At 39.9% G+C, this 27,106-nt stretch overlaps 1 protein-coding gene across 1 annotated transcript in view; it reads right to left on the reverse strand.

The window, feature by feature from the left end:
- HADHA (hydroxyacyl-CoA dehydrogenase trifunctional multienzyme complex subunit alpha) overlaps positions 1-27,106 on the reverse strand; it is a 54,470-nt gene that overhangs the window by 18,518 nt on the left and 8,846 nt on the right. The window contains exons 5-12 of the mRNA XM_032653781.1: positions 26,630-26,768; positions 25,521-25,640; positions 23,572-23,674; positions 8,932-9,054; positions 8,334-8,452; positions 6,326-6,382; positions 4,545-4,654; positions 355-489 (exon numbers count right to left, since the gene is read on the reverse strand). Of these exons, the coding sequence (XP_032509672.1) occupies positions 355-489; positions 4,545-4,654; positions 6,326-6,382; positions 8,334-8,452; positions 8,932-9,054; positions 23,572-23,674; positions 25,521-25,640; positions 26,630-26,768 (906 nt within the window). The remainder of the gene's footprint in view (positions 1-354; positions 490-4,544; positions 4,655-6,325; positions 6,383-8,333; positions 8,453-8,931; positions 9,055-23,571; positions 23,675-25,520; positions 25,641-26,629; positions 26,769-27,106) is intronic.

A 27,106-nucleotide genomic window follows, 5' to 3' on the forward strand; every position in this document is an offset into this window, starting at 1 on the left:
AGTCGTGCTGTTTCAATATTCTATAACAATACAGCAATTAAAATTCACAAACATGAGACTTTCTAGTCTGATACCAAAGTATAAACCATATGGCATTTAAAAACGTCTAATAGATAGGGTTTTCTCTTCTGCACTCAGACTCCAATGATGTTAATGATTTATAATAACATTGTCTGCAACAACAGCAAAAAAAAGAAAAAAAGTGAAAGAAGGAATTAGCATGTCTAAAAAGCAAAGGAAATGAGACTTAACAATGGAGTATCCAATACAGATCATGTTCAGGAGAAAGGAAATGGTGACTGCAAAAACCAAAACACACGCTACTCTCCCAGCAAAGGCAGAGAGCAGGCTTACCCTCTGAACACTTGCTGCTGTCCTCGCCCCAGCGCGGCTAGCGTAGCATCCTTCAGTATAGTCTGTAGGCCTTTATCCACGGAGACCTGGGCAATGCCGGCCCCCATTAGCCCTGCGCCAAGAATGGCGAGCTGCCTGAAAGGAAAGGATGAAATGACTTTTGGTATAAATCTTAATTAATTCAGTAAAAGTGGGAGATTGCCCAGGTCATCTTCCAATAAACCAACTAAAGCAGGGACAACAATAAGGTATTTAAAATAATTTTTACCTACAAAAAGATATCTTTCATAAATGACTGATTTTCAAAGTTAAATGCAAAAATCCGTTAGGTCTAAAAGAATTGGTCTACCCAAGGAGACAGAATTATACTGATCTTCAATCATACCTGAGATCACTGAAAACAAAACAACATGGATTACGCTTAAATTAACGAGTATTTTTCTTCAAACAAAAGCCAACCTGCAGTGATAGGCCTAAAGACTACTCTCTCTTCTACCAACTACTTACTTGCTAGTGATTTTGCCATTTTCCAGTCATCTTTCATTCCTCTTGAAATGTGTGCCTTTCTCACCCCTTACCTGGATTGGTTCAAAAGCCTCTTGGATGGTTTCTTTGCTTCCAGACCTTACCTCTCCCGCAAACACCTCCATACATGCACATTACTGCCTTTTCCACCCCTGAATTCCCTTGAACTTATCAGGACCATTTGGCTTACCCCACAGTATTTTGGAACAGCTTCATGTACATCATTTTTGTCTCCTCAACTAAATTCTAAGCTTTTTGAGGGATAGAGATCATGTCTGATAACTCTTTTTAGTTTTCCATAGTTTTGGAACAATATGCCATTTTCCCATAAGTAACTAAAAAAAAATTTCAGAACTTCCTTCATAAAAGAAGCCCAAGTTTACAAGACCGTAGACCTAAATTAGAGTTGTTTCATTCAAAACAATTCTGATTATAATGTTCAAAAATCATATTCAAGACCTGAAAAGGCACCCTAACTTCAACTCCTGGGAGTATCTTTCAAATGCAGCTTTGTGATAATACACATTTCTATATGGTGAGTGTTAAGTAACTGGAGAACATGAGAAAATAGGGTAGAAAAACATAAAGAATAGGAGCTGAAAAAATTATTCATGTATTTACTGCACCAAAATTAAAAATTTGCTTGACAAATGACAACAGGTATAGCAGACAAAGGATTACTACTGGGGAAATATAAAGAACACACATATCAATTAAAAAAGACAACCCAATAAAATGGGCAGGGGTTTATATAAAGCAATTCACAGAAAATGAAAACAAATTGCCAATAAAATGCCCAATTTCCCTAATAATCTGGGAAATGCAAATTTAAAAAAATGTATTCTCTCCCCATCAGATTGGCAAAAATTTTAAAAGTAACAGTGAGGGTATAAAAAATTTTGTTCTTTCATGCATGGTTGATGGAAGTATATACTTTGCCCTATATAGGAGGTCAAATGTATTAAAACCAAAAATTGCATCTTCTATGACCCAGTAATTCTACTATCTGCTCTAGAGAAATGCACTTATGCACAAGATGATATGCTGTGATGAACAGTCATACAATGTTTACAATAATGAAAAATTGGAAGTCATCAATCTTTCAGTAGAAGATGAAAAGGAACAAGTTAACTGGTATGTACCCACAAACATAGTCTCCAAGTCGTACCATTGACTAAAAAGGATTATTATAGGATTCATACTGAAGGATTCCTTTTATATTAAAACATTCAAACCATAAACACAAAACATTCATCTAGTATTCAAACTTCCTTATAATAGTTTAAAAAAGGAGATTAAGAATGCATTCTTTGCATAAAAAATTAATTTATAAAAAGAGAAAATACATAAGGAATTCAAATTATTATCTGAGGCAAGGGAGAAGAGGCCTAGAGAGACAGAAGTGGAACTATTACTGACAACTGGGAAAGCAGGAAGGGGGATGCCCTTTCTTCAATGATTTTTATTAAATTTTCGGTTCAACCTATTCTGCCTTGAGTACCTTATAATTTATTCTTCATTTCTAAGATGATGTTTCCTTTTCTTCAATTTATTTCCCAAGTTAGGTCAACTGTTACATCATCCTGTTTTTCTGCCCATTTAATTCTGAGTTTTTGAACTTCTTTTTTTTTTTTTTTTTTTTTTTTTTGCGGTACGCGGGCCTCTCACTGTTGTGGCCTCTCCCGTTGCGGAGCACAGGCTCCGGACGCGCAGGCTCAGCGGCCATGGTTCACGGGCCCAGCCACTCCGCGGCATGTGGGATCTTCCCGGACCGGGACACGAACCCGTGTCCCCTGCATCGTTAGGCGGACTCTCAACCACTGTGCCACCAGGGAAGCCCAGTTTTTGAACTTCTGATTCAAAGTGATTCTTTTCTTATCTGTAAATATTTATTTAAGGATATATAATTCAAGTTTGGAAGCATTCTGCTACAGTTTTGCATTGTGGTTGTTTTGGGGGGAGAATTTTTGTAAGCTTAAGTATTTTGATTCTCATTTTCTTATTTCTTCTTACATGAGTTTCACATGCATGCTGCCTGTCTTTTCTGTGTACTGGTACACAATAACAGTTTCTCCAGGTGGTATTATATTCTATCTGCATATAACAGTAAGAGTTACATGCAGACCAGAGTAGGAGTCAGGAGTGGCTAATCAGCTTAAGAGTAAACATTTTATAATTTAAAATTTTAAAAATTAATTAATTTATGGCTGCGTTGGGTCTTCGTTGCTGCACGCGGGCTTTCTCTAGTTGCAGCGAGCAGGGGCTACTCTTCATCGTGGCGCACAGGCTTCTCATTGCAGTGACTTCTTTTGTTGCGGAGGACGGGCTTTAGGCATGCGGGCTTCAGTAGTTGTGGCTCGTGGGCTCAGTAGTTGTGGCTCACAGGCTCTAGAGTGCAGGCTCAGTAGTTGTGGCGCAGGGGCTTAGTTGCTCCGCGGCATGTGGGATCTTCCCGGACCAGGGCTTGAACCCGTGTAACCGCTGGCAGGCGGACTCTCAACCACTGTGCCACCAGGGAAGTCCAATTTAAAATTTAAGAGTAATTTTTGTAGTATGTATGAAGAGATTCAGATTTAAGTAGCCATATCATCATTCCACTGCAGCGTGGAAGTAATTCATCTCACCCACTGAACGCAAGATATTGTCAACATTAGGTGGTACACAGATAACCCGACCGATACCGATCACCATGTGTGCTGGAGAAGCAGTTACAGTTGTATTTCATATTCTAATTTGGAAATCAGCCCTCTTGGCAAGAATCTTGTCTTCTCACCTGGGCTTCTTATTAATTTCCTCTTCTGCTTTGGATTGCAATCTCATTAAATGTGAGCGGCTGGAGAAAGTAGTAACATTAGCTGCTTTCACAAATCCCTCTCTGTAATTCAGGTAGACAGTGTTCCTCAACCTCAGCACTGCTGACATTTTGGACTGGATACTTCTTTGTTGTGGGGCTGTCCTGTGCACTGTAGGATGTTTAGCAGCATTCCGGGCCTCTGGCCACCAGATGCCAGTACCACCCCTCCCTCCCCAGCTGTGACAACCAAAAATATTTCCAGAGATTGGCAAGTGTCCCCTGGTGGCAACGTTGCCCAGGTTAAGAGCCACGGAGCAAGGGGGTGAGTTTAGGGGCATTTACTAAACTTAAGACGCTGAAGAGCCATTTAGGCAGCATTAACACTGAAAGGCTCACTGAACAGAATAGATATGAAACAGGTAAGTAGGCTCTCAAACGCTTAGGCTGTAAGCTAAACGAAGGACAAGACTTTAGCGACTAGAATGAGGCTTTACTTTTTTTAATGAGGGAGAAGTGTGAGTTCCCAGAGAGGGTATCTCAAGTCACAGAGAGAGACAAGGTCATTAAACAGCACATAGTGTGTGTATTTGGTTTAGGAAGGGGAAACCTAAACCATATTTCTAGGGGACATCAATAGTGAGACAAAAATGCCTCTACAGGAGACATTAGAGAGGTCAGGAGAAAACTCAGCACAGGCAGAACTCTGAAAGCCAAAAAATCCTTCGTAGGAATAGGGATCTAAAGTGCTCAGGACAGAAGAGGTTTAGGGCAAGACTGAAGGTATAAATCTAGCTCTATGGATCTTCAGAGACATCGACAAGCGTGGCACGTGCTGAAATCCACAGGGGCTTCCTATGTAGAGCTGACTTACTTAACCTCCTTCTGCGGAGCTCCAAATTTATTCTTCTTGCATAGGGTCTGACCACGGTAAAGTCCCATCAAGGCTTTTGATTCTTTGGTCATTGCAAGCTCTCCAAATTTCTGGAAAAAGGGAAGAAGAAAAGGTAGAACTTCTCAGTCTTGTAGACGTGGATTCTTTGGGGTCAGTTTCTCTGCAGAGCAGAGGTAACACACGCAAAGCCTCAGGTCCTGAGCTGCTGAAGTTGGCCTCCTGCTGAGCATCTTTCTTTAACTCTCCTCATCTGTTCCACTTCCAACTACTGCTTTGAAAGGTTCTGGATATAACTGAGCTCTCAGATTCTCTACACCAGAGGTTGTGATAACTTTTTTCATGGAATTAGAGTGTCAGAGCCAAAATGGACCAATCATCTCAACCACCTCTCTCATTTTAAAGACTGGGAAGAGGAGGCTCAGAACTTGACCTCGCTCAAAGCCACACTGCCTCAAAGGGGCAGAAACAGAACTTGAACCCAGGCAGTATGACTCCCAACTCCAGTTCTCCTTCCAGGGTAGCAGGCTGCCCCATGTGATATCTGCCACTTTAAAAGGACCTTAACACTTACAGAGAACAAGTCTCAACTTAGTGGGAAAGAGCATGAGATTTAGAGTCTGTATTTGAAAGAACTGAGTTTAAAGACTGGCCCTGCCATTTCCCAGTTGTGAAGCTTTCTTCATCCTTAAAATGGGAAAAACAATACCTATTTTACAGTATTGTTGTGGGAAGTAAATGAAAACACTAGTAAAATGACTGGGCCTCAATGTTAGCTATTACCATCATCAATATTACTAGAATTTACTGGTACGATTACATGGTTGCAAACAGCACTTAAAAGAAGGAATCTCTCTAATAATGTTGCCTTCATGTCTGAAGAGGACATGAAACAATGTTCTACTAATCTTGGCAAAGTAGGTTCTATTCAATAAACCAGTGATTTTCACACCACGGGTAGAAATCTATCAGTGGTCTTGAATTTAGCAGGTTGTGATAAGTAGAATAAATAGAAAATACTGAGTACAGTGTACAGGCTAATCATTTGGGGAAATATGCTTCAATCTTTCTGTACATATGTATATGTGTACCTGGTGATAATGTAAAAGAATTAATCAGAGTGCACTGCAGTAAGCAACCCAGTATAAGAAATGTTTTCTCTGGAACTTGTCCTGAGCTCTTCAGATATCTTTTATTCTATTACTAAAGAGCAATCATCCTTCAGTGATTGCTTAAAACTTCAAAACAACCCAAACAACTAAAATCTACAATACCACCAACTTGTTAGGAAGTGGAAGGGGTGAGGTTGGTTCGTGTGTTGCTCTGTTTTCTTGTCTTAGTGGGTGCAAAACATTTCCCTTCATTTCCTAATTCACCAAAGGAAGGCTGGGCTTCACAGGTTTATCTCCAGGCTCTAACAAGAACCATATTTTTGTATCAGTGTACTCACTTTATCACAACAAAACCAGCCCAACTACAGAACAAAAAGTCCAAATGATTCCTTTTGAAAGGATTCTGACTCTGCCCCTGCTTTTCCTAGTTATACCCTCCTTATTGAGAGCAAGTTCAAATATCTGGGGACTACTATGGTTTTCTTAGCACCTACTTGCTCACTGAGATTAATCGTAAGAAATGACAACCACTGGAAGAAAACATTTTTTTACTAGGCTTTGAATACTTTACCTTTTTTCAGTTTTACACAGCATTGTGGATCTCGCTTTTTCTGTCTCTAATAATAAAACACTGAAAGGAAATAATTTTACCTGAGATTCAGAGAGATAGCCAGCATCACTCCCTTGCTCAATCCCAGTCTTCACTACCTATAAAACAGATAAAGTACTTGTTCCTTGTTGGAATTAATTGGCAAGATACACAGTAATGCTGAAAAAAGTGGCTAGTGTCAAGAGTAAGTCAAAAGTCTAGACTGGAGTGAGAAAGAGAAGAGGACGGAGTGCTTTATTGCTTAAGACTAACTTAATTCTCCATCTCTGAGGCTACTGCTCAACCTAGTATACAATGGAAGGAAATAAAACAGAAGGAAAGAGAATTAAGAAGTCAGAATAGGAAAAGAGCACAGAGGTTCCACAGCTCAAACTCCACCTCCTTATCCTTTGAATCCTGTTATTTTGTCAGAGAAAGAGTTGTCATCACCCCTTTCTGAGTCCAATAATAGGTTTACCTTTTCCTCTTAACTCCCTTCCCTCCTGCTTGAATTATTCTTCCGGCTCCTCTCCTGTTCTCCAAATGTGGGCAGGTCCCCAAAGTTCCACTTGCAGCCCATTTCCCCCTCTATTTATTCTTCCTCAGGAACATCATTTAGTTTATCACATTAATCATGAACTCCATGAAATTCAATTTAACATTTGGGGTAAGTACTAACCTAAGTACAATAGCAAGTATAAAAGAAATAACCCTGTATTCAATCACCATAATTTAATGGTGATTAAAAAAAACCCAAATAAATCAATCTATATCCTTAATTGACTTCTCTGTCTAAACTACTGTTGCTTGAATTTCCTGAATACCTAATCTCAACACTTCTAAACCTTGACTCCTAACTCTCTTTGGCAAGTCTCTTACTACCTTCGTATTGTTGCTTTGCTTTTACTATTCTATTTCGGGGTCTTATTCAAACTTCAAGTCTGAATTACCAGAACAGTTTCCTAGTTCATTGATCTACTTTGTCTCTGTTTCTAATGCATTTTTACTCACTGCCATGAAAACGGTTCTCTATGATCTATATAGGACAAAGATGAAATTTCTTAATTACTGTCTACCTTTTGAAATCCACCTTTGGTCTGCCTTTCTGAAGACACTGCATTATTCTCCTACAAAAACTGATCTGATTTGATGTTCCTTGAAGAGCCTCATGCTTTCCAGCTTCTGTAACTTTGCTCAAAATGCCCATCCTACCTGGCTTTCTCATCATGTATTCTCCAACAATTTCAGGGATCGTTCCCTCCTCAGTGAATTTAGCAAACTTCCTCTGTCCCAGTTAGCTGGCGTTAACCCTATGCAGCTGCATACTGCCCCCAACCTGCCATCTGCCTTACCACATATATGTGTTTAATCTCCCCAACCCAGACTGTGTGAGGTGAATGGAAGTAGGGGACCACATTTCATATTTTATATACTTTGGTGTCTTTGGCTCAAAATATACCTGTTGACTAATTCATTCTCCAATTCTGAAATCTTTGATTATTGATCTTGTCTTCAATTATTGCTGTTTTGATCTTGGACTTTCCAGATTGAAGATTTTATAAGTTTTAAAGTCTACCTTTAGACAAATGTTACTTCAACTCTGTGATCATTTTAATCATCCTCCTTGAGCTTTTCCAGAACTTCTCTATATCATTACATCTTTTTCATAATTACAGCAATGGAAAGTCAATGAGACATTTTAGGTAATGACAATGGTTCTGACTAAGGACAGAATACAGCCATTAATTTTGTTTCAACTACCTCTTAATTAATGTCCAGTATTTTACTGGTTTTGTTATACTGATATGACACAGGTTCCTTTCTTGGTTTATAACTGGTAATTTTAAGCTCATCAACTAAAAAGTATGCCTGGCTCTAATTTTCCCCAAATATCCATTTATATAAATCCTCATAGCTTGCTATGCTCTTGTGTTATTTTTGGTAAGTACTTTGATAGCAGCATGAAGAACTTTAGTACTGGCAAACATGGTGCAGAATGGCAATAAAGAGTACTGCTCTAGACAAAGGAAAGAAACATGAGAAATGTGGGAGTATGGGGTAAAGACTCACATCAATTATTTTCAGAGGTGCAGGATAAAGGCCTTTGGTCTGCTTTCGTACTTTTTCTTCCACCTTTTTGTAAATCTGTTGCCGGACAAATGGAATACTCATGGCATACGATGTCAATTCTGTAAGGTAAAATGCTTTTAGATCCTTACTGGAAAGAGCCCAGCCTCCCTTGTTAGTTTGTCCTGTAAACTCCATAAAAATGCAGTGATTCTAGCTATCTGAAAGAACTGCTCTTTACTCTGATATGAACAATCTATATTTCAACCTAAGCACTTCTTTAAACATTAGCTGATAAATATTAAAGCTTGGTGTTGGGTACCTGGGTGTTTATTACACTGTTACATTATTCTGTTTTGGTATTTATTTAAAATTTGGTATTATTTAAAATTTTCCAAAATAAAAAGTTTTTAAAAAATGTCTTTAACCAGTGTAAAGTCCAGGACTTGAGCCTAGAGCAGAGTTACTGCATCCTTTAAGGTTGACTTTACACTTAAGAGTAAATAATGCACTTACCTCTTCCTCATTTCGGATTTATAGAAAATAAAATTAAATTCACTGGAAAGAAGCTTTGCCTTAGTTCTTTAATAATGACACTCACTTTCTACCAATCCCTTGTCTCTCTTTGGAGAGATCTTTTTATCAGCTAGTCCTTTAGCAAAAGTAATTGCAACTTCTTCTAGGTATTCAATTGTCCGTTCCTCTGGAGGTTTTATTCCTGGTCCTGTAAAGATGAACACAACAGACTGGAATGTAAATCAGGCTTGGATCAGTCCCAGGTGGGCAAAACCCAGGCAGGCCAAAGCCGAAAGCTCCAGCACCCACTTTCAGCGCAGCTTTCTAAGTCTGACTAGAGACTGGTAGGTGGCAATGTCATGAACTATGGACTCAAAAAGAGAAGTCACACTGAGCGAAGGTGCAACAACCTCCTCCTGGTAGAAAACAAGTCTTAAGCCCTATTTAAGTCTGGCCTCCACTTCTGAGTAGGATGTATTATGTCTCATGAGGCCTGTTTTCTTGCTGCAAAACTGGAAAACAAAAGATCAATTGCAAAATCACATTTGTAAAGACACTGGAGAGCTGTGGAAGCAACAAAGGTTATATGAACAGAATTCCAGAGAGGGAAGAGCCTGTCCAATGTGAACTGATGATTGCTGGACATTGTCTTTCCTGGGGGTACATGATGCTTTTGGGTGTGGGCTGAAGATTGGACTTGGCTCAAGCAGAAGGATGCTACTGAGGGAAAGTGAAATGATCAGAGTTTTTGGTGGTCACACACAACAAGTCAGTACTAGAAGAAACCAGACGCAAAGCTAGTTTTCCCACATGGAACATTTGTGAAGTTCTAAGGTGGTGCAAGAGGCTGGAAGCTAGAGTGAAATCTCTTATAGTGTCATAATGTTTAGCACATGTAGTACTTGTACAGAAAGAGGGACATGCCAAAAACATGCACCTGATTTTTTGCTTGAGGCAGAGCCTGATACCAAACTTGCTGGAGGCAGGAGACAAAGACTCAAAAGAGCCAAAGGCTGTTTTCACACAGCTATGAAAACAGACACCTACCAGGCTCTCAGTCAAAGGCTTGTAAGAGCCACACTGGAGCGAGAGGTGGCTGAGGTTGAAAAGCCGATCTTGTGCCTTCTTATGGTGTATAGGGAACAAAATCCCAGTAGAGGGAGAAGCCTGCAACAATATGCAACCATTCTCCACCTTAAGACATTTGCCCTACTTTCAGCCTCCGTGGAACTAAGCCCCAAACTTCTGAATGACAAAAGTGCACAGGGTCCACAAAAGTCATAATGTAATGCTGGAATTATGGAAGAATACCGGAGAGCAGTTGCTACACAAAAGGAGAGCTCCAGAGATCTACAGAGGGGCCCCTTGAAACTAAGGTGAAGTATCATTCTGCACATGCATGAGAGGAAACTACCTGAGGCCAGGGAAAGAACCAACATAAAGGCATGAAAAGAAGCAAGAAAAAACATGGCCTACAGCTAGGAGACAAACTGACCGATAGAAACAGGTGCAGAATTGAAAAGATAGGATAGGGCTTCCCTGGTGGTGCAGTGGTTGGGAGTCCGCCTGCTGATGCAGGGGACATAGGTTTGTGCCCCGGTCCGGGAGGATCCCACATGCCGCGGAGCGGCTGGGCCCGTGGGCCATGGCTGCTGAGCCTGCGTGTCCGGAGCCTGTGCTCCGCAACAGGAGAGGCCACAACAGTGAGAGGCCCGCGTACCACAGAAAAAAGAGAAAAGATAGGATAAGCAGACACAATGTTAGAAAGGTTACTGTAAATTCATGCCATATGTTAAAGAAGGCAGAGGAAAACAAACATAATGAAGAGAAATTGAAGATGTAACAATGAATCAAATACTACTTCTAAATATGAGAAAAAAACAATATCTGAAACAAAAAATATAGGCAATTGGATTAATAGCAAATTATACTGTGAAGAAGAAAAGATCAGGAAACTTGAATACATGGCAAGAGAAATATACAGACTGAAAAAGAGAAACAGAGTTTCATTTTGGGACAATATCAAGTGATCTAAAATATGTGAGATTGAAGTCTCAGGAAAGGGGTAGGGGACTAAGGAGACAAAAGACTTGTACTCTGATAACTATATGACACTGATGAAAGAAATCGAAGATGACATAAACAGATGGGAAGATATACCATGTTCTTGGATAGGAAGAATCAGCACTGTCAAAATGACTATACTACCCAAGGCAATCTACAGCTTCAATGCAATCCCTATCAAATTTTCACAGAACTACAACAAAAAATCTTACAATTTGTATGGAGACACAAAAGATCCCAAATAGCCAAAGTAATCTTGAGAAAGAAAAACAGAGCTGGAGGAATCAGGCTCCCTAACTTCAGACCATACTACAAAGCTATAATCATCAAAACAGTATGGTTCTGGCACAAAAATAGAAATATAGATCAACAGAAGAGGATAGAAAGCCCAGAAATAAACCCATGCACCCACGGTCAATTAATGTACTACAAAGGATGCAAGACTATACAATGGTGGAAAGACAGTCTCTTCAACAAATGGTGCTGGGAAGACTGGACAGCTACATGTAAAAAAAATGAAATTAGAACATTCTTTAACACCATACACAAAAATAAACTCAAAATGGATAAAAGGCCCAAATGTAAGACTGGATACTATAAAACTTAAAGTAAAACGTAGGCAGAACACTCTTTTACATAAATCACAGTAACATCTTTTTCGATCCACCTCCTAGCCTAATGGAAATAAAAACAAAAATAAACAGATGGGACCTAATTAAACTCAAAACCTTTTGCACAGCAAAAGAAACCATAAACAAAACAAAAAAACCCGTAGAATGGGAGAAAATATTTGCAAACAATGTGACCGACAAAGGATTAATCTCCAAAATTTACTAACAGCTCATGCGGCTCAATATCAAAAAACGAAACAACCCAATCAAAAAATGGGCCGAAGACCTACATAGACATTCCTCCAAAGAAGACATACAGATGGCCAAGAGGCACATGAAAAGATGCTTAACATAGCTAATTATTAGAGAAATGCAAATCATGACTACAATGAAATATCATCTCACACCAAGCAGAATGGCCATCATCAAAAAATCTACAAACAATAAATGCTGGAGAGGGTGTGGAGAAAAGGGAACCCTCCCACACTGTTGGTGGGAACGTAAATTGGTACAGCCACTATGGAGAACAGTATGGAGGTTCCTTAAAAAAGTAAAAAACAGAGTTACCATATGATCCAGCAATCCCATTCCTGGGCATATATCCAGAGAAAAACATGGTTCAAAAGATACGTGCACCCCCAATGTTCACCACAGCACTGTTTATAATAGCCAAGACATGGAAGCAGCTTAAATGTCCATTGACAGATGAATGGATAAAGAAGATGTGGTACATATATACAATGGAATATTACTTAGCCATTAAAAAGAAGGAAATAATGTCATTTGCAACAACATGGGTGGACCTGGAGATTATCACACTAAATGAAGTAAATCAGGGAAAGACAAATATCATATGATATTGCTTGTATTCAGAATCTAAAAAAAAAAAAATTGATACAAATGAACTTATTTACAAAACAGAAACAGACTCACAGATGTAGAGAATGAACTTATGGTTACCAGGGGGGATGGGAGGGTGGGAGGGATAGATGGGGAGTTTGGGATTGACATGTACACACTGCTATATTTAAAATAGATAACCAACAAGGACCTACTGTATAGCACAGGGAACCTTGCTTAATATTCTGTAATAACCTAAATGGGACAAGAATTTGAAAAAGAATAGATACATGTATATGTATAACTGAATCACTCTGATGTATACCTGAAACTAACACAACATTGTTAATCAACTATATTCCAATATAAAATAAAAATTAAAGAAAAATCACCCTGAACAACAACAAAGAAAAGAAAAGCAGTAGGGAAGATGGAAAAATATTTAAAGAAATAGCCAAGGGCTTCCCTGGTGGCGCAGTGGTTGAGAGTCCACCTGCCGATGCGGGGGACACGGGTCCGTGCCCCGGTCCAGGAGGATCCCACATGTCGTGGAGCGGCTGGGCCCGTGAGCCATGGCCGCTGGGCCTGCGGATCCGGAGCCTGTGCTCCGCAGTGGGAGAGGCCACAGCAGTGAAAGGCCCGCGTATCGCAAGAAAAAAAAAAAAAGAAATAGCCAAAAAGTTTCCAATTTTGATGAAAACTCCAAGCCCACTATCTAAGAAGCTCAATGAATTCCATGCACAGCAAACATTTAAAACACACACACACACACCAAGGCACATCATAAATAAATGGCTAAAATCAGTAATAAAGGGAAAACCTGAGAGCAGTTTGGTAAGGATTGGGGTAGGAGTGGAGAAGAAACATTATATATGGATGACCAAAGATAAAAATGACAACAGACTTTTCCTCAGAAATTATGCAAGTGACAACACAATGTAGATATCTATAAAGTACCAAAAGGAAAACACTGGAAATCTGGGATTCTATACCTATCAAAAATACCTTTTGAAAATGAAGACTTTTTCAAACAAATCAAAAAGTGAGAGAATTAACTGCCAGCAGACCTACATTATAGAGCATGTTAAAGGAAGTTCTTCAGGTTGGAGGAAAATCAAGCCAGATGGGAACTTGGATCTATACAAAGAATAGAGCACCAAAAATGATAAATATATGAGTAAACAGAAAAGAATCGTCTCATTTTTTAAATCTCTTTAAAAGATAATTGTTTAGAACAAAAATAGTAATACGCTAAGGAATGTACAATACATGCAGAAGTATAACAAGAATAGCAAAAGAATGGGGGGAAATGAAAGTATACCCTTTAAAGGTTCTTACCTTACATGTGAAATGATATATCAAGACAGTTTACATGTTAAAGATGTATGCTGGACTTCCCTGGTGGCACAGTGGTTAAGAATCTGCCTGCCAACGCAGGGAATACGGGTTCGAGCCCTGGTCCGGGAAGATCCCACATGCCGCGGAGCAGCTAAGCCCATGCGCCACAACTACTGAGCCTGCACTCTAGAGCCCGTGAGTCACAACTACTGAGCCCGTGTGCCACAACTAATGAAGCCCGTGAACCTAGAGCCCATGCTCCGCAACAAGAGAAGCCACCCCAATGAGAAGCCAGAGCACTGCAACGAAGTGTAGCCCCTGCTCGCCGCAAGTAGAGAAAGCTCGCGTGCAACGACAAAGACACAAGCAGCCAAAAATAAATAAATAAAAATAAATAAATTAGGAAAAAAAAAAGATGTATGCTGTAAACCCTAGAGCAACCATTAAAAGGGTAAAGCAAAGTAAAAGTCCAACAGTGAAGATAAAAAATGATTAATCCGGGTGGAATTCCCTGGCAGTGCCATGTTTAGGACTCTGTGCTTCCACTGCAGGGCAGACAGGGTCAATCCCTGGTTGGGGAACCATGATCCCCCATGCTACGTGGCACGCCCCCCCAAAAAAGATTAATCCAGAGGAAAGCAGAAAGAAGAAAAAGGGAACAAAAAAGAGATGGGACATATAGAAAACAAGCAGTACTGAACGAAGCTGAAATGCCAGAACCATATTGGTATGGTAGAGGAAATATTAAGAGGCTTAAGGAAACTGGAGTGTTAGCCTGGATTTATCATGCTGGACCTGCTCAGCTCCCCTGGAAGGGTCAGAGGACACACCTTTCACTACGACCAAGAGAAATCAATTTAGGAGGGGAGTCCCAGCATCCTTGAAGAGCTCTGTGGTTGCTCCTCTCTGTAGGTCAGAAATTACAGTGGGAACTGCTACCATCAACTAGGATCCCTAAAGGATCCCTAAATGCAGTGGGGATAATGGGATTCTGGGGTGGCAGGGGCCAAGGAGCAACACTCAGTTGCCAAAAGCAAATGGGGCAGAGTTACCAAAATGGAGAGCAGAGCCAAAGTAAATAGTAATCAGAATAGTCTGACTTGTGGAGACCTATGGCGTTGGCTAGTTGATCATGGCATTCCTAGGAAAGAAACAGATGATGGGTGGCCCACTGGATTTAGAAGAATTCTAGGTCTAGTAAATGTAAGAATAATGTGAATTACCAAAGAGAGTCATCAGACATCCCTGGTGGCACAGCGGTTAAGAATCCCCCTGCCAATGCAGGGGACATGGGTTTGAGCCCTGGTCCAGGAAGATGCCACATGCCACGGAGCAACTAAGCCCGTGTGCCACAACTACTGAGCCTGTGCTCTAGAGCCTGCGAGCCACAACTACTGAGCCCGGGTGCCACAACTACTGAAGCCCGTGCGCCTAGAGCCCGTGCTCCGCAACAAAGAGTAGCCCCCGCTCCCACAACTAGACAAAGCCCGCGCGCAGCAACGAAGACCCAACGCAGCCAAAAATAAATAAATAAATAATTTTTTTAAATAAAAAGAAAGAGAAAGTCATCGCCCTCATCAATTCTCAGAAATGAGCCAGTTTAAAGACCCAGAACCTCTTGAATAAAGGGGAGGTTGTAGCTCCTTGAGGGAATTATACTGTTAATCTTCCCCAAAGGGACTCTATGGTCATTTACCTTGAGGAAAGGGAAATAATCAGACTTTTGGGGGATTACTGGACACTGGCTCGGAACTGACAGCAATTGCAAAAGACTCAAAATGTTATTGTGATCCACCAGACAGGGCAGGGGTTTCTAAGGTCATGTGATAAAAGGATTATTAGCTCAGTTCTATCTCAGTGGGCCTAGTGGGTTCCTGAACTCATCCTTTGGTTACTTCCAGAATGCACGATTGATATAGATATCCTCAGCAACTAGCTCCTTGACCTGTGGAATAAGGACTACTATAGTGGGAAAGGCCAAGTGAAAGCCACTAAAACTGCCTCTACCCAGAAAAATAGTAAAATAAAAGTAATACTGCATTCCTGGAGGGACTACAGAGACTGGCGCCACCATTAAGGACTTGAAAGATGCAGGAGTGGTGATTCCCACTGCATCCTCATTCAATTTACGTATTTTTGGCCTGTGCAGAAACCAGATGGCTCCTGCAGAATGACAGTGGACTGTGGTCAACTTAATCAGGTGGTAACGGCAACTGCCACTGGTATTCCAGATGCAATTTCATTGCCTGAGCAAGTTAACACATCTCCTTTTACCTCTTGTGTATTTGCTGATCTGGAAAGTGCTTTTTTCCTTGATTGCTGGTAGTAAAGACTACCAGAAGCAGTTTGCTTTCAGCTGGAAAGGCCTGCAATATACCCTTACTGTCTTACCTCAGGAGTGATCAATTCTACATCCATAAGTCATAATTTAGCCCACAGGGAACTTGATTGACTTTTCCTTCCACAAGATGCCATGCCAGTTCATTACATTGATGATATTATGCTGAATGGACCTGGTGAGCTGGAAGTACCAACTACTCTAGACATATCCATCTCAGTGAAATTTCTAGGGGACCAGTGGTATGGGGCATGCCGAGACATTCCTTCTAAGGTGAAGGATAAGTTGTTGCATCTGGCCCCTCCTACCACAAAAATCAGGCACAACACCTAGTGGATTTTGGAGGCAACATCTTTTTTGGATGTGCTACTCTAGCCCCTTTACTGAGTAACTTGAAGGCTGCTAGTTTTGAGTTGGGCTCAGGACAATAGCTGTTCTGCTCTTTAGACCATACGATTCAGACCTGAAGGCGCTTGAAGCATCAGTGATAGACAGAGATGCTGTCTGGAGTCGTTGGCAGGCCGTACAGACGAATCAGAGTACAGATCCTTAGGAATTTGGAGCAAAGCCCTACCATCCTCTGTTAATAATTACTATCCTGCTGAGAAACAGCTTTTGGCTTCCTACTCGGCCTTAGTGGAGACGCTAAGCTTAACCATGGGCCAAGTTACTATGTGATCTGAGCTGCCTGTCATGAAATGGATGCTGTCTAACCCACTAAGCCATAAAGCCGGGTGTGCGCAACAGCACTCCATTATCAAATGGAAGTGGTATACATGAGGCTGGGCTTGAGCAGACCCTAAAGGTACAAGTCGCACGAGGAAGTGGCCAAAATACCCTTACTCCTGCTTCTCTCTCTCAGCCCGCACCTATGGCCTCATGGAAGTTCCCTATGACCAGCTGACTGGGAAAGAGAAAACTCAGCAAAGAATGTGAAAATATTTGTGTTTCATGTGAATGGTCAACAAGGGGTGATCTCAAAGAGGATTTTAATGATCGAGTGGAAAAGATAATCCATCCTGTGGATACCAGTCAGCCTCTTTCCCCAGTCACCCCGTCACTGCCCAATGCGCTCATGAACAAAGTGGGCATGATGGCAGGGATGGAGGCCGTGCGTGGGCTTAGCAACAACGACTCACCAAGGCCAACCTGGGTACAATCACTGTTCAGTGCCCAATGAGCAGCACAGACCAACACTGCCTGTCTCATACCAGGACTCTCCCAAGGTGACCAACATTCTGGCAGACTACACTGCACTGCTTTCGTCATGGAAAGGGCGGCACTCTGTTCTTACTGGAATGGACACTTATTGCGGGTATGAATTTGCCTTCCTGGCATGCAATGCATCTGCCAAAACTACCATTTGTGGACTTGTGGAATGCCTTATCCACCATCACGGTATCCCACACAACACTGCTTCTGATCAAGCAACTCACCTCACAGTAAATGGAGTGTGGCAATGGGCCATTCTCATGAAATGTACTGAACTCACCATGTGCCCCATCACCGTGAAGCAGCTGGATTGAGAGAATGGTGGAATAGACTTTTAAAGACTCAGAGCACTAGGTAGGTGGTAATACTTTGTAAGTAAGGCTAGGGCAGTATCACCTAGGATCCTGTATATGCTCTAAATCAACCTCCAATATACGGTGTCCTATCTTCCATAGCAAGGATTCACGGGTCCAGAAGTACATATAGAGATGGCTCTGCTGCTACCCCTAGTGATCTACCAACAAAGAATGTGCTTCTGTCCTACAACCTTAGGTTCTGCTGGTCTAGAGGATTTAGTTCCAAAGTCCATCAGGAGACATAACAATGATTCTATTGAACTGGAAGATGAGACTGCCATCTGGCCACTCTGGGCTCCTCATGCCTCTGAAACAGGCAGGGAAGGGATAACTGTACTGGCTGGGGTGATTAATCCTGATTACCAGGGGAAGTTGGGTTGCTACTACAATGACGGTAAGGGAGAGGATGTCTCAAATATGGGAGATCTCTTGGGGTGTCTCTTAGGGCTACTGTGACCTACAATTAGTTAGTGGAAAATTACAACAACCCAGTTCATGCAGGACTGCTAGTGGCCCAGACCTTTTAGGAATGAAGGTCACCCTACCAGACAAAGAATCATGACCAGCTGATGTACTCCCTAAGGGCAAAGGAAATATGGAATGGGTAGAAGTAGGTAATTATAAATACCTGTTATGGCCACATGACTATTTGCAGAAATTGAGGGGTCCAGGCCTAACCAAAAACCTATGTGATAGTTCAGGTTCAAGCATAGGCAATTACAGGCCTCGCAGGCCTCATGGAGAAAGCTGTCCTTCCCATACCAGGCTTGGTGCCCAGCCGACACACTGCAGTCTTTAATGGGAGTTGCAGTCAATGACTCAGGTCTCCCTGACTGGCTATGCTCTTACACACATTTTCATTCCGAGCCCATGTGCCTTCATTCCTAAGTCTCTTTATATGGGACCTTCTACCGAGGTCCTCTTCAGGTACCTCTGCTAAGGCCTCCTTGCTGGGGGAGTAAAGAGAAACCTTAAAGACATTTTCCCTCACTCTGACTCAATTCTTTTCCACTCCTAGCTCTCACTATTTTAAACAGCAAAATCACAAACAAAAAGCACAAAATGAGGAAAACGTGGCAGTAAATAGACCATGGAAAGGACACTTGCTGGTTTTATAAAAGCTGAAATGAGAAGGCAGACAGTGCCTTGTTTGACTTCAGCTGGGAACATGTGCGTTGGGAGACTTGAATCTTTTGCCACTCTGTACGTGTCTATGAGTGACTACAAAAGAACCACGAGTATTACTTTTGGGGTTATGACAAATGTTAGTGAGTAGGCAAATTCACAGACAGGGAACCTCAAATAATAAGGATCGACTATACTCTGCTCACAGCAGAATTCAACTAGCAACCAATAACAGAAAGATATCTGAATCATCCCCAAATATTTGGAAATTAAACAACACACTTCTAAATTATACATGGGCCAAAGAAGAAATCACTAGAGAAATCTGAAAATATTTGACCCATTGAAAACATAATATTAAAACATGCAGATAAAGCAATGCCAAGAAGAAAATGTATAGTTTTTTTTTTCTTGGCTGTGTCGCACGGCTTGCAGGATCTTAGTTTCCCGACTAGGGATTGAACCCAGGCCCCAGGAGGGAAAGTGCCAAGTCCTAACCACTGAACCGCCACGGAATTCCCAATATATAGCTTTAATGCTTATGTTAGAAAAGAAGAAAGGCCTAAAATCAATGAAAGAAACTAGAAACTAGTTTCTAGTAAGAAACTAGAAAAAGAAGAGCAAATTAAATCCAAAAGCAAGCAGAAAGAAATAAATAATAAGACAGCTGAAATCAATAAAACAGCAAACAAAACCAATGGAATTAAAAGCTGATTCTTAGAAAAGATCAATAAAACTGACAAATTTCTAGCCAGACTCATCAGGGAAAAAACAGAAGACACAAATTAGCAATATCAGGAATGAAAGAGGAGCATCATTATAGAGTGTAAAGATATGAAAAGAATAATAATAAAGTATTATGAACAACTTTTTTTTTTTAACTTTTTAAAAAATATTTATTTATTTATTTGGTTGTGCTGGGTCTTAGCTGCAGAAGGCAGGCTCCTTAGTTGTGGCATGCCAACTCTTAGTTGCAGCATGCATGTGGGATCTAGTTCCTGGACTAGGGATCGAACCTAGGCCCCCTGCATTGGGAGTGTGGAGTCTTATCCACTGAGTCACCAGGGAAGTCCCTGAACAACTTTATTGAAATAAATTTGTCAAGTTAAGTGAAATGGACAAAGTCTTTGCAAAACAAACAACTACAGCTCACTCAAGAAATGGTGAACCAACCTGGGGCTTCCCTGGTGGTGCAGTGGTTAAGAATCCGCCTGCCAATGCAAGGGACATGGGTTCGAGCCCTGGTCTGGAAAGATCTCACATGCTGCAGAGCAACTAAGCCCATGCGCCACAACTACTGGGCCTGCGAGCCACAACTATTGAACCCACATGCCACAACTACTGAAGCCTGCTCGCCTAGAGCCCGTGATCCGCAACAAGAGACACCACCACAATGAGAGGCCTGCGCACCTCAATGAAGAGTAGCCCCCACTCACTGCAACTAGAGAAAGCCCGTGCGCAGCAATGAAGACACAACACAGCAAAAAAATTAATTAAAATTTTTAAAAACATTAAAAAAAAAAAGAAAAGAAATGGTGAACCTGCACTACTATGTATAGAATGGATAGCTAATAAGGACCTGCTGCTGTGTAGCACAGGGAACGCTACTCAATGCTCTGTGGTGACCTGTATGGGAAGAGAATCTAAAAAAGTGGATATAAGTAAATGTATGGTGATTTGCTTTGCTGTACACCCAAAGCTAACACAAACATTGTAAATCAACTATACTCCAATTAAAAGAAAAAAAGGAGAGAAAGAAAAAAGAAATAGTGAACCTGGGAATTCCCTGGTGGTCCAGTGGTTAGGACTCAGTGCTTTCATAGTCAGGGGCCTGGGTTCAATCCCTGGTGAGGGATCCTGCAAGCCATGTGGCAAGGCCAAAAAAAAAAAAGAAAAAAGAAATAGTCAACCTGAATAGCCCCATATCTACTAAGGAAATTGAATTCATAGGTTATAACCTTTCCAAGAAGCTATAAGCTTCCCAAGTCCATATAACTTCACTGGTGAATTTTATCAAGGATTTAAGGAAAATATAATACCAATTCTATGCAAAATCTTCCAGAAAATTGAAGAGGAAGAAATATTTCCAACTCATTTTATGAAGTCAGAATTACCCAGATAGCAACACCAGGCAACAAAATTTCACAAGAAAAAAAATATTCCTGAGACCATTATCTCTCATGACCAGACATAAAAATCCTTCACAAAATTTTAGCTGATTCAGCCGGCACTTTATAAAAAGGATAATACATCACAACCAAGTGAAGTTTATTCCAGAAATGAATTCAATAGTCAAAAATCAATGTAAATGACTTTACTTAATAAACTAAAAGGACTAACCCAAACAATCATCTCATTAGATGCAGAAAAAGCAATATAGTTCTCAGCAAACTATAAACAAGGTACATCTGCAATCTGATAAAGGGTATATATGAAAAACCTACGCAACACTATACACCCTACAGCATCAGGGTGAATGTCTCTCCTAAGACTGGAACAAGTTAATAATATCAGCTTTCACTTCAAATCAATATTGTACTAAAGATCTTAGCCACTGCAGTAAGTCAAGAAAAAGAAACACCAACCAGGTGGGAAAGGAAGAAGCCAAAATGTCTTTATTTGTAGATAACATGATTATTTATGTAGAAAATCCTTAGGAATCTACAGAAAAACCTAGTAGAACTAATAAATAAATTTAGCAAAATCACAGAATACAAGGTCCACATACGAAAATCATTTGTATTTATATATGTTAGTAATTAATGAGAAATTAAAGTTAAAAAAGTATAATGGCACAAAAGTATGAAATACTTAGGTACAAATTTAGCAAAATGTGTGCAAGATATGTTCAATGAAAAGTATAAAACACTACTGAGAGAAATTAAAGATGACCTTAGTAAACAGAAAGTTATATTATGTTCATAATGAAAACACTCAGTATTTTTAAAATGTCAATTCTCCCCAAATTGATACATTGATTCAATGGAATTCCAATCAAGATCCTAGCAGATGTTTTTATAGATATGGATGAGATGATTTAAAATTCATATGTAAATGTAAAGAAACTAGAATAGGCAAAATGATATTGAAAGAAGAGAAGCAAGGTGGAGGGTGGGGTCACACTGTCAGATATCAAGATTTACTATAAAACACAATAATCAAGACAGTGTGACACTGTCTTAAGTAAAGACATATAAATAATTGGAAACAGGAAACCTAGATATAGACCCAAACACAGAGGGTCAACTAATTTTCCACCAAGGTGTCAAGGTGTCAATGGGAAAGAAGAGTCTTCTCAACAAATTGTGCCAGGACATTTTGGATATTCATCATCACATAACAAAAACAACAACAACTCAATCTTTACCTCACACCAAACATAAACATTAACTTGAAGTAGCACAGACCAAAATTTAAGAGCTAAACTACAAAACTTTCAGAAGAAAACATAGGAGAAAATCTTTGCAATCTTGTTAGGAAAAGATTTCTAAAACACCAATACCATGATCCATAAAAGAAGACTTTGATACATTGGACTTCATCAAAATTAAGAATTTCTACTCTTAGATAATGAAAAGACAAGCCACAGACAGGGAGAAAATATTTGCAAATTACTAATCTCATAAAGGACTTATATCCTGATATATAAAGAACTCTGAAAACTCAGTAATAAGAAAAACAGCTAAATCAAACAAATGGGCAAAACATTTGAACACTTTATCAGAAGATATACAGAAGGCAAATAAACACATGAAATAAGTTTGGTATCTTTGGTCTTTAGGGAAATACAAATTAAACCCCAATGACATATTACTACACTCCTACTGAAACGTTTAAAATCAAAAAGACTGAGCGCGCAAAGTGGTTGTAACTTGAACTCTCATACACTGCTGGTAAGAATGTAAAATGGTATAACCACTTTGGAAAAACAGTTTGACAGGTTCTTAAAAGCTAATAAGCACATCTATCATATGGTCCAGCCAATCCACTCTTCAGTATTTGTTCAAAAGAAATGAAATATTTGTCCACATAAAGACTTGTCAATGAATGTTCACAGCAGCTTTATTTAGAATAGCCCTAAATTGGAAACACCTCAAATGTCTATCATTTGGTGAACGGATAAAAAAATTATGGTTTATCTATACAATGGAATGACACTCAGCAACAAGAAGGAATACACTGCTGACATATAACAACATGGATGAATCTCAAAAGCAGTATGCTAAATGAAAGACACAAAAAGATACATACTAGAAATGTTCTATTGTATGATTGTGGTGGTGTTCACATAGCTATATACGTTTGTCAAAATGCAAACTGTACATTAAACACTGGTAAATTTATTATCATGTAAATAACATCTCAATAATGCTGATTTTTAAGAAATGTAAGAGGGTGATGAACATACAATCTGGAATAGTGGTTTCTTTGGATGAGAAGAGGCAAGGAAATTGTATGGGAGGAAGCAGCACATTAGTAGATGTCCATTATTAATATCCTTAGGTTGGTTGTTTCATACATGTTTATTATATTATTAAAACAGACACAAAAAACTGAAGAATAGTTATCATGGATAATGACACAGGTAATTTAAGAACCAAAAATAATGACTCGATTCAATTCTGTACTCCTGATGTCCCAATTATAAATAACGTAAAATAGAAATTAGGGTGATGTTGAAAATGATTCAGTATTAGCTATTTTTAGAAAACTTCACTCTTCAGAAAAATGACTCATTTCTTAAGTGTTTGGGTTTCACTATAACCAATATTCAAGGTATTAACTCTTTAAGAAAATAAATAACTTCATAAGGCTCAATTCTGAAGCATGTTAGCACTTACCCAGCGGTTCCACCAGTTGGTCAACCAGTCCCATTTTCTTTGCTCTGTCTGCACGAATGCCTCTACCAGTCAGCATCATGTCAAAAGCAGCAGGCACACCCACCTAACAAGCAAGCAAGGATTACAGCAAAGGTGGAAAAAAATCAGTGACAATTACAATTTACAAATCATCCAACTGAGCAAAATAAATATTAAAATGAGAAAAGTCAAACCAGATTTTTATGTTATGTATCTATCAACGAAATTTTATATACTGATACACATTTAGGTAAAGTTTAGTTTTAGAAATCTCCGCCTGAAGTTAAAAATGTCTTTATATCTCTTCTTTTAATTCAATATGTAGGATTTCTGTCTTATGGATTGACAAAGTGGAGAAAAAATGTCATGTTTCCTAGAATTGTACATTTATGTCATTCTGAGTTTCTTCTCTATCATTTGTATATTTAAAATTCCTATACCGGAATTAGTAGAGACTGAGAAATCTCAGTTTTGACAATGTCTTTAGAAAGAATCTTAGACTTAACAAAAAGAGAACTCAACTAGGGCTTTGTATGTAGGTGCTAGAACAGCTTCTAGCTACATTCAAGAACCAACTATAACAAAACAAAAGAAACAGCAATATTTTCTATACACATATAGGCTTATTCATTCTTTCAGTAAATCCTCTTGGCAATTCCTATGAAGGAATGCAGACTATTTATTATCAGAAAACAAATACCATAAACTTTCCTATTTTTCTATGTCCAACTCCTATCATCTTCTCTGCAAAGAGCATTTCTGCTGAGTGTTGTTTTCCCTGAAGAACCCACAGTGCCAGAGGCTATGAGGTTCAGGGAGCCCTTGAGTTTGATGTTAAGATTGCTCTGCAGCCTCCAGGTCTGACTGTCCTTCCCTTCTTCTTAAGAATTCAAAAGCCTGATGGGCCTCTTTTGGGTCTATAGAATACAACAGTGAGATCATCCAAATCAGGGGAAAGGCCTGCCTCTTAACAGTTATCATGAAATAAGACCCAGGGATTTGAAAAACTGGTAAGATCGCACTGTGCAGAGAAGGAACAAATTAAACTGTAAGTTCCAGAAAGCAAGACATGTATCTTATCTATCTCTTCCCTTCTTCAGGGACTAACAAAGGACCCTGATCAATCATTTTGATCAAGGAATTGAAAAAATAAATAAAAAGTAGAATTGAAAAAATAAACAAATATCAGGAATAAAATGTTATTGATCCCATATATTCACATTGTATTTGGTTTCTAATTTTTTTTTTTTTTTTTTTTTTTTGTGGTACGCGGGCCTCTCACTGTTGTGGCCTCTCCCGTTGAGAAGCACAGGCTCCGGACGCGCAGGCTCAGTGGCCATGGCTCACGGGCCATGGCTCACGGGCCCAGCCGCTCCGCGGCATGTGGGATCTTCCCGGATCGGGGCACGGACCCGTGTCCCCTGCATCGGCAGGCGGACTCTCAACCACTGCGCCACGAGGGAAGCGCTAAATTTTTTTATTTATTTATTTTTGGCTGCGTTGGGACTTTTTTGCTGCACGCGGGCTTTCTCTAGTTGCGGCGAGCGGGGGCTGCTCTTTGTTGTGGTGCGCAGGCTTCTCACTGCGGTGGCTTCTCTTGTTGCGGAGCACGGGCTCTACGTGTGCAGGCTTCAGTAGTTGTGGCACGTGGGCTCAGTAGTTGTGGCTCACGGGCTCTAGAGCGCAGGCTCAGTAGTTGTGGCGCACGGGCTTATTAGTTGCTCCGCGGCATGTGGGATCTTCCCGGACCAGGGCTTGAACCTGTGTCTCCTGCATTGGTAGGCAGATTCTTAACCACTGCACCACCAGGGAAGTCCAGTTTCTAAATTTTACAATGAATACCCATATTATACCTTTTGTACAGAGGAAATAGATCTAAAGGGGCACATAGGACCGAGGTTCTCAAGTTCACATGGTTATCTTAAACTCACCATTTTGGGTAGCCTTTGTGTGCCTCCCGCTCCTGGTAGGATTCCCAGCAAGACTTCAGGGGAACCCAGAACTGTTTTCTTATCTTTTGTTGCTATTCTGTATTGGCATGAAATGGCAAGCTTCAAACAAATGAAAGAAAATTAGAGTGTTAAAAAATGTAACTTTGTAACATCTTAGGATATGCGAGGGTCTAAATATTACTCATAAAGCAGGAATGTGCCCCCAGAATAAACTGAAATTCCTTAGGCTGGCATTTGATGCTTCCTACAATTTACCTTTCTGGCCTTACTTCATACCTTTCCCCTAAGTTATCAACCTCTTTTTGGGTTGCAGATCTCCTTGAAAATATGCTGAAAGGTATGGAAGCTCTCAACAGAAAAATGCACACACAATTATATACGCACCCCAGGTTAAGAAACCCTGTACGATGTAAAGACTCTTCAACCAAGCAGGCCTACTTATGGTGCCCTAATTAGGTTTTGTTTATCCTTGTCTTTGCTCACACCATGCCACATGTGGAATGTTTTCCCACTACTTTCTGGTTAATCAAATTCTGCCTATCTTTTAGGACCAGACACAGGTTTCCTTAATTAATACATGTGAAAGTGTCTAGTATAGAACCCAGCATGTGATAAATGTTCAATAAATGTTATTTTCTTTTCCCCTCCTTCTTTCTTACATGCTCCAGCTTGGTAAGCATCTCTTCTCTCAAATCTTGTGTTATTTACCATCTTTACTACTCACAAAACACTTGACGTACATTATGCATTATGTGTCTCAACTAGACTTCAGTAGCTCAACAGCATGAATCACACTTCTCAATCTTTGCCTTGCAAACTTTAACAAGGTTTTTTAGAATTGATAGGGACCTTAGAGATCTAGTTCAAAATCTTCTCAGTTTGTAAATGAAAACATGACACTTTGGTTCACTTGCTCTATGCCATAAGAATAAGGATAAAAACCTATCCAGAAATTTGGTAACTAAAAACAAAGCTGATTCTCCCTCAACAACTTGTTTTAAGGCAAAATAGTAGCTAAAGGTTTGCAGCAGGTGAATCCCAACAATGAGCTGGACCGTTGTCTCAATGACTTTGGAATAAATCTGTACCTCAAGTCCTCCTCCTAAGCAGGATCCATTGATGGCAGCCACAATAGGCTTTGTGGACTTCTCAACTTTCTCAAACATTCTCTGTGCTTCCTGTGATATTTGTGTTACCTCTTGAGAGGTCGTGCAAGCAGTTAACATGCTGCAGTAAACATGAGAGAAGAAAACCAAAAGAAACCAAAGATAAAACCATAACCTATTTTGTTCAATACTTCATCCACCATATCCTTATCCTATCATATATCAATATTCAGTAGTGAATCTTCAAACACTCAGAAGTTTAAGAATGATTTTGCTTCAGATAGCACTAATATCAGTGACATCATCTCTCGATAAAGAGTGTTAAATTTCTGGATTCAGAGAACATGAAACAAAACACGTTGAATAATCTGTGTTTGTTTTGGTAACAAATCATTAGATTACAAAGCTCTGTACATGAGAAAATCATCTTCTGGTAAATATTTTCACAAGCAGATTAAA

Source organism: Phocoena sinus, chromosome 13, assembly GCF_008692025.1.
Source record: "Phocoena sinus isolate mPhoSin1 chromosome 13, mPhoSin1.pri, whole genome shotgun sequence".
NCBI lineage: Eukaryota > Metazoa > Chordata > Mammalia > Artiodactyla > Phocoenidae > Phocoena > Phocoena sinus.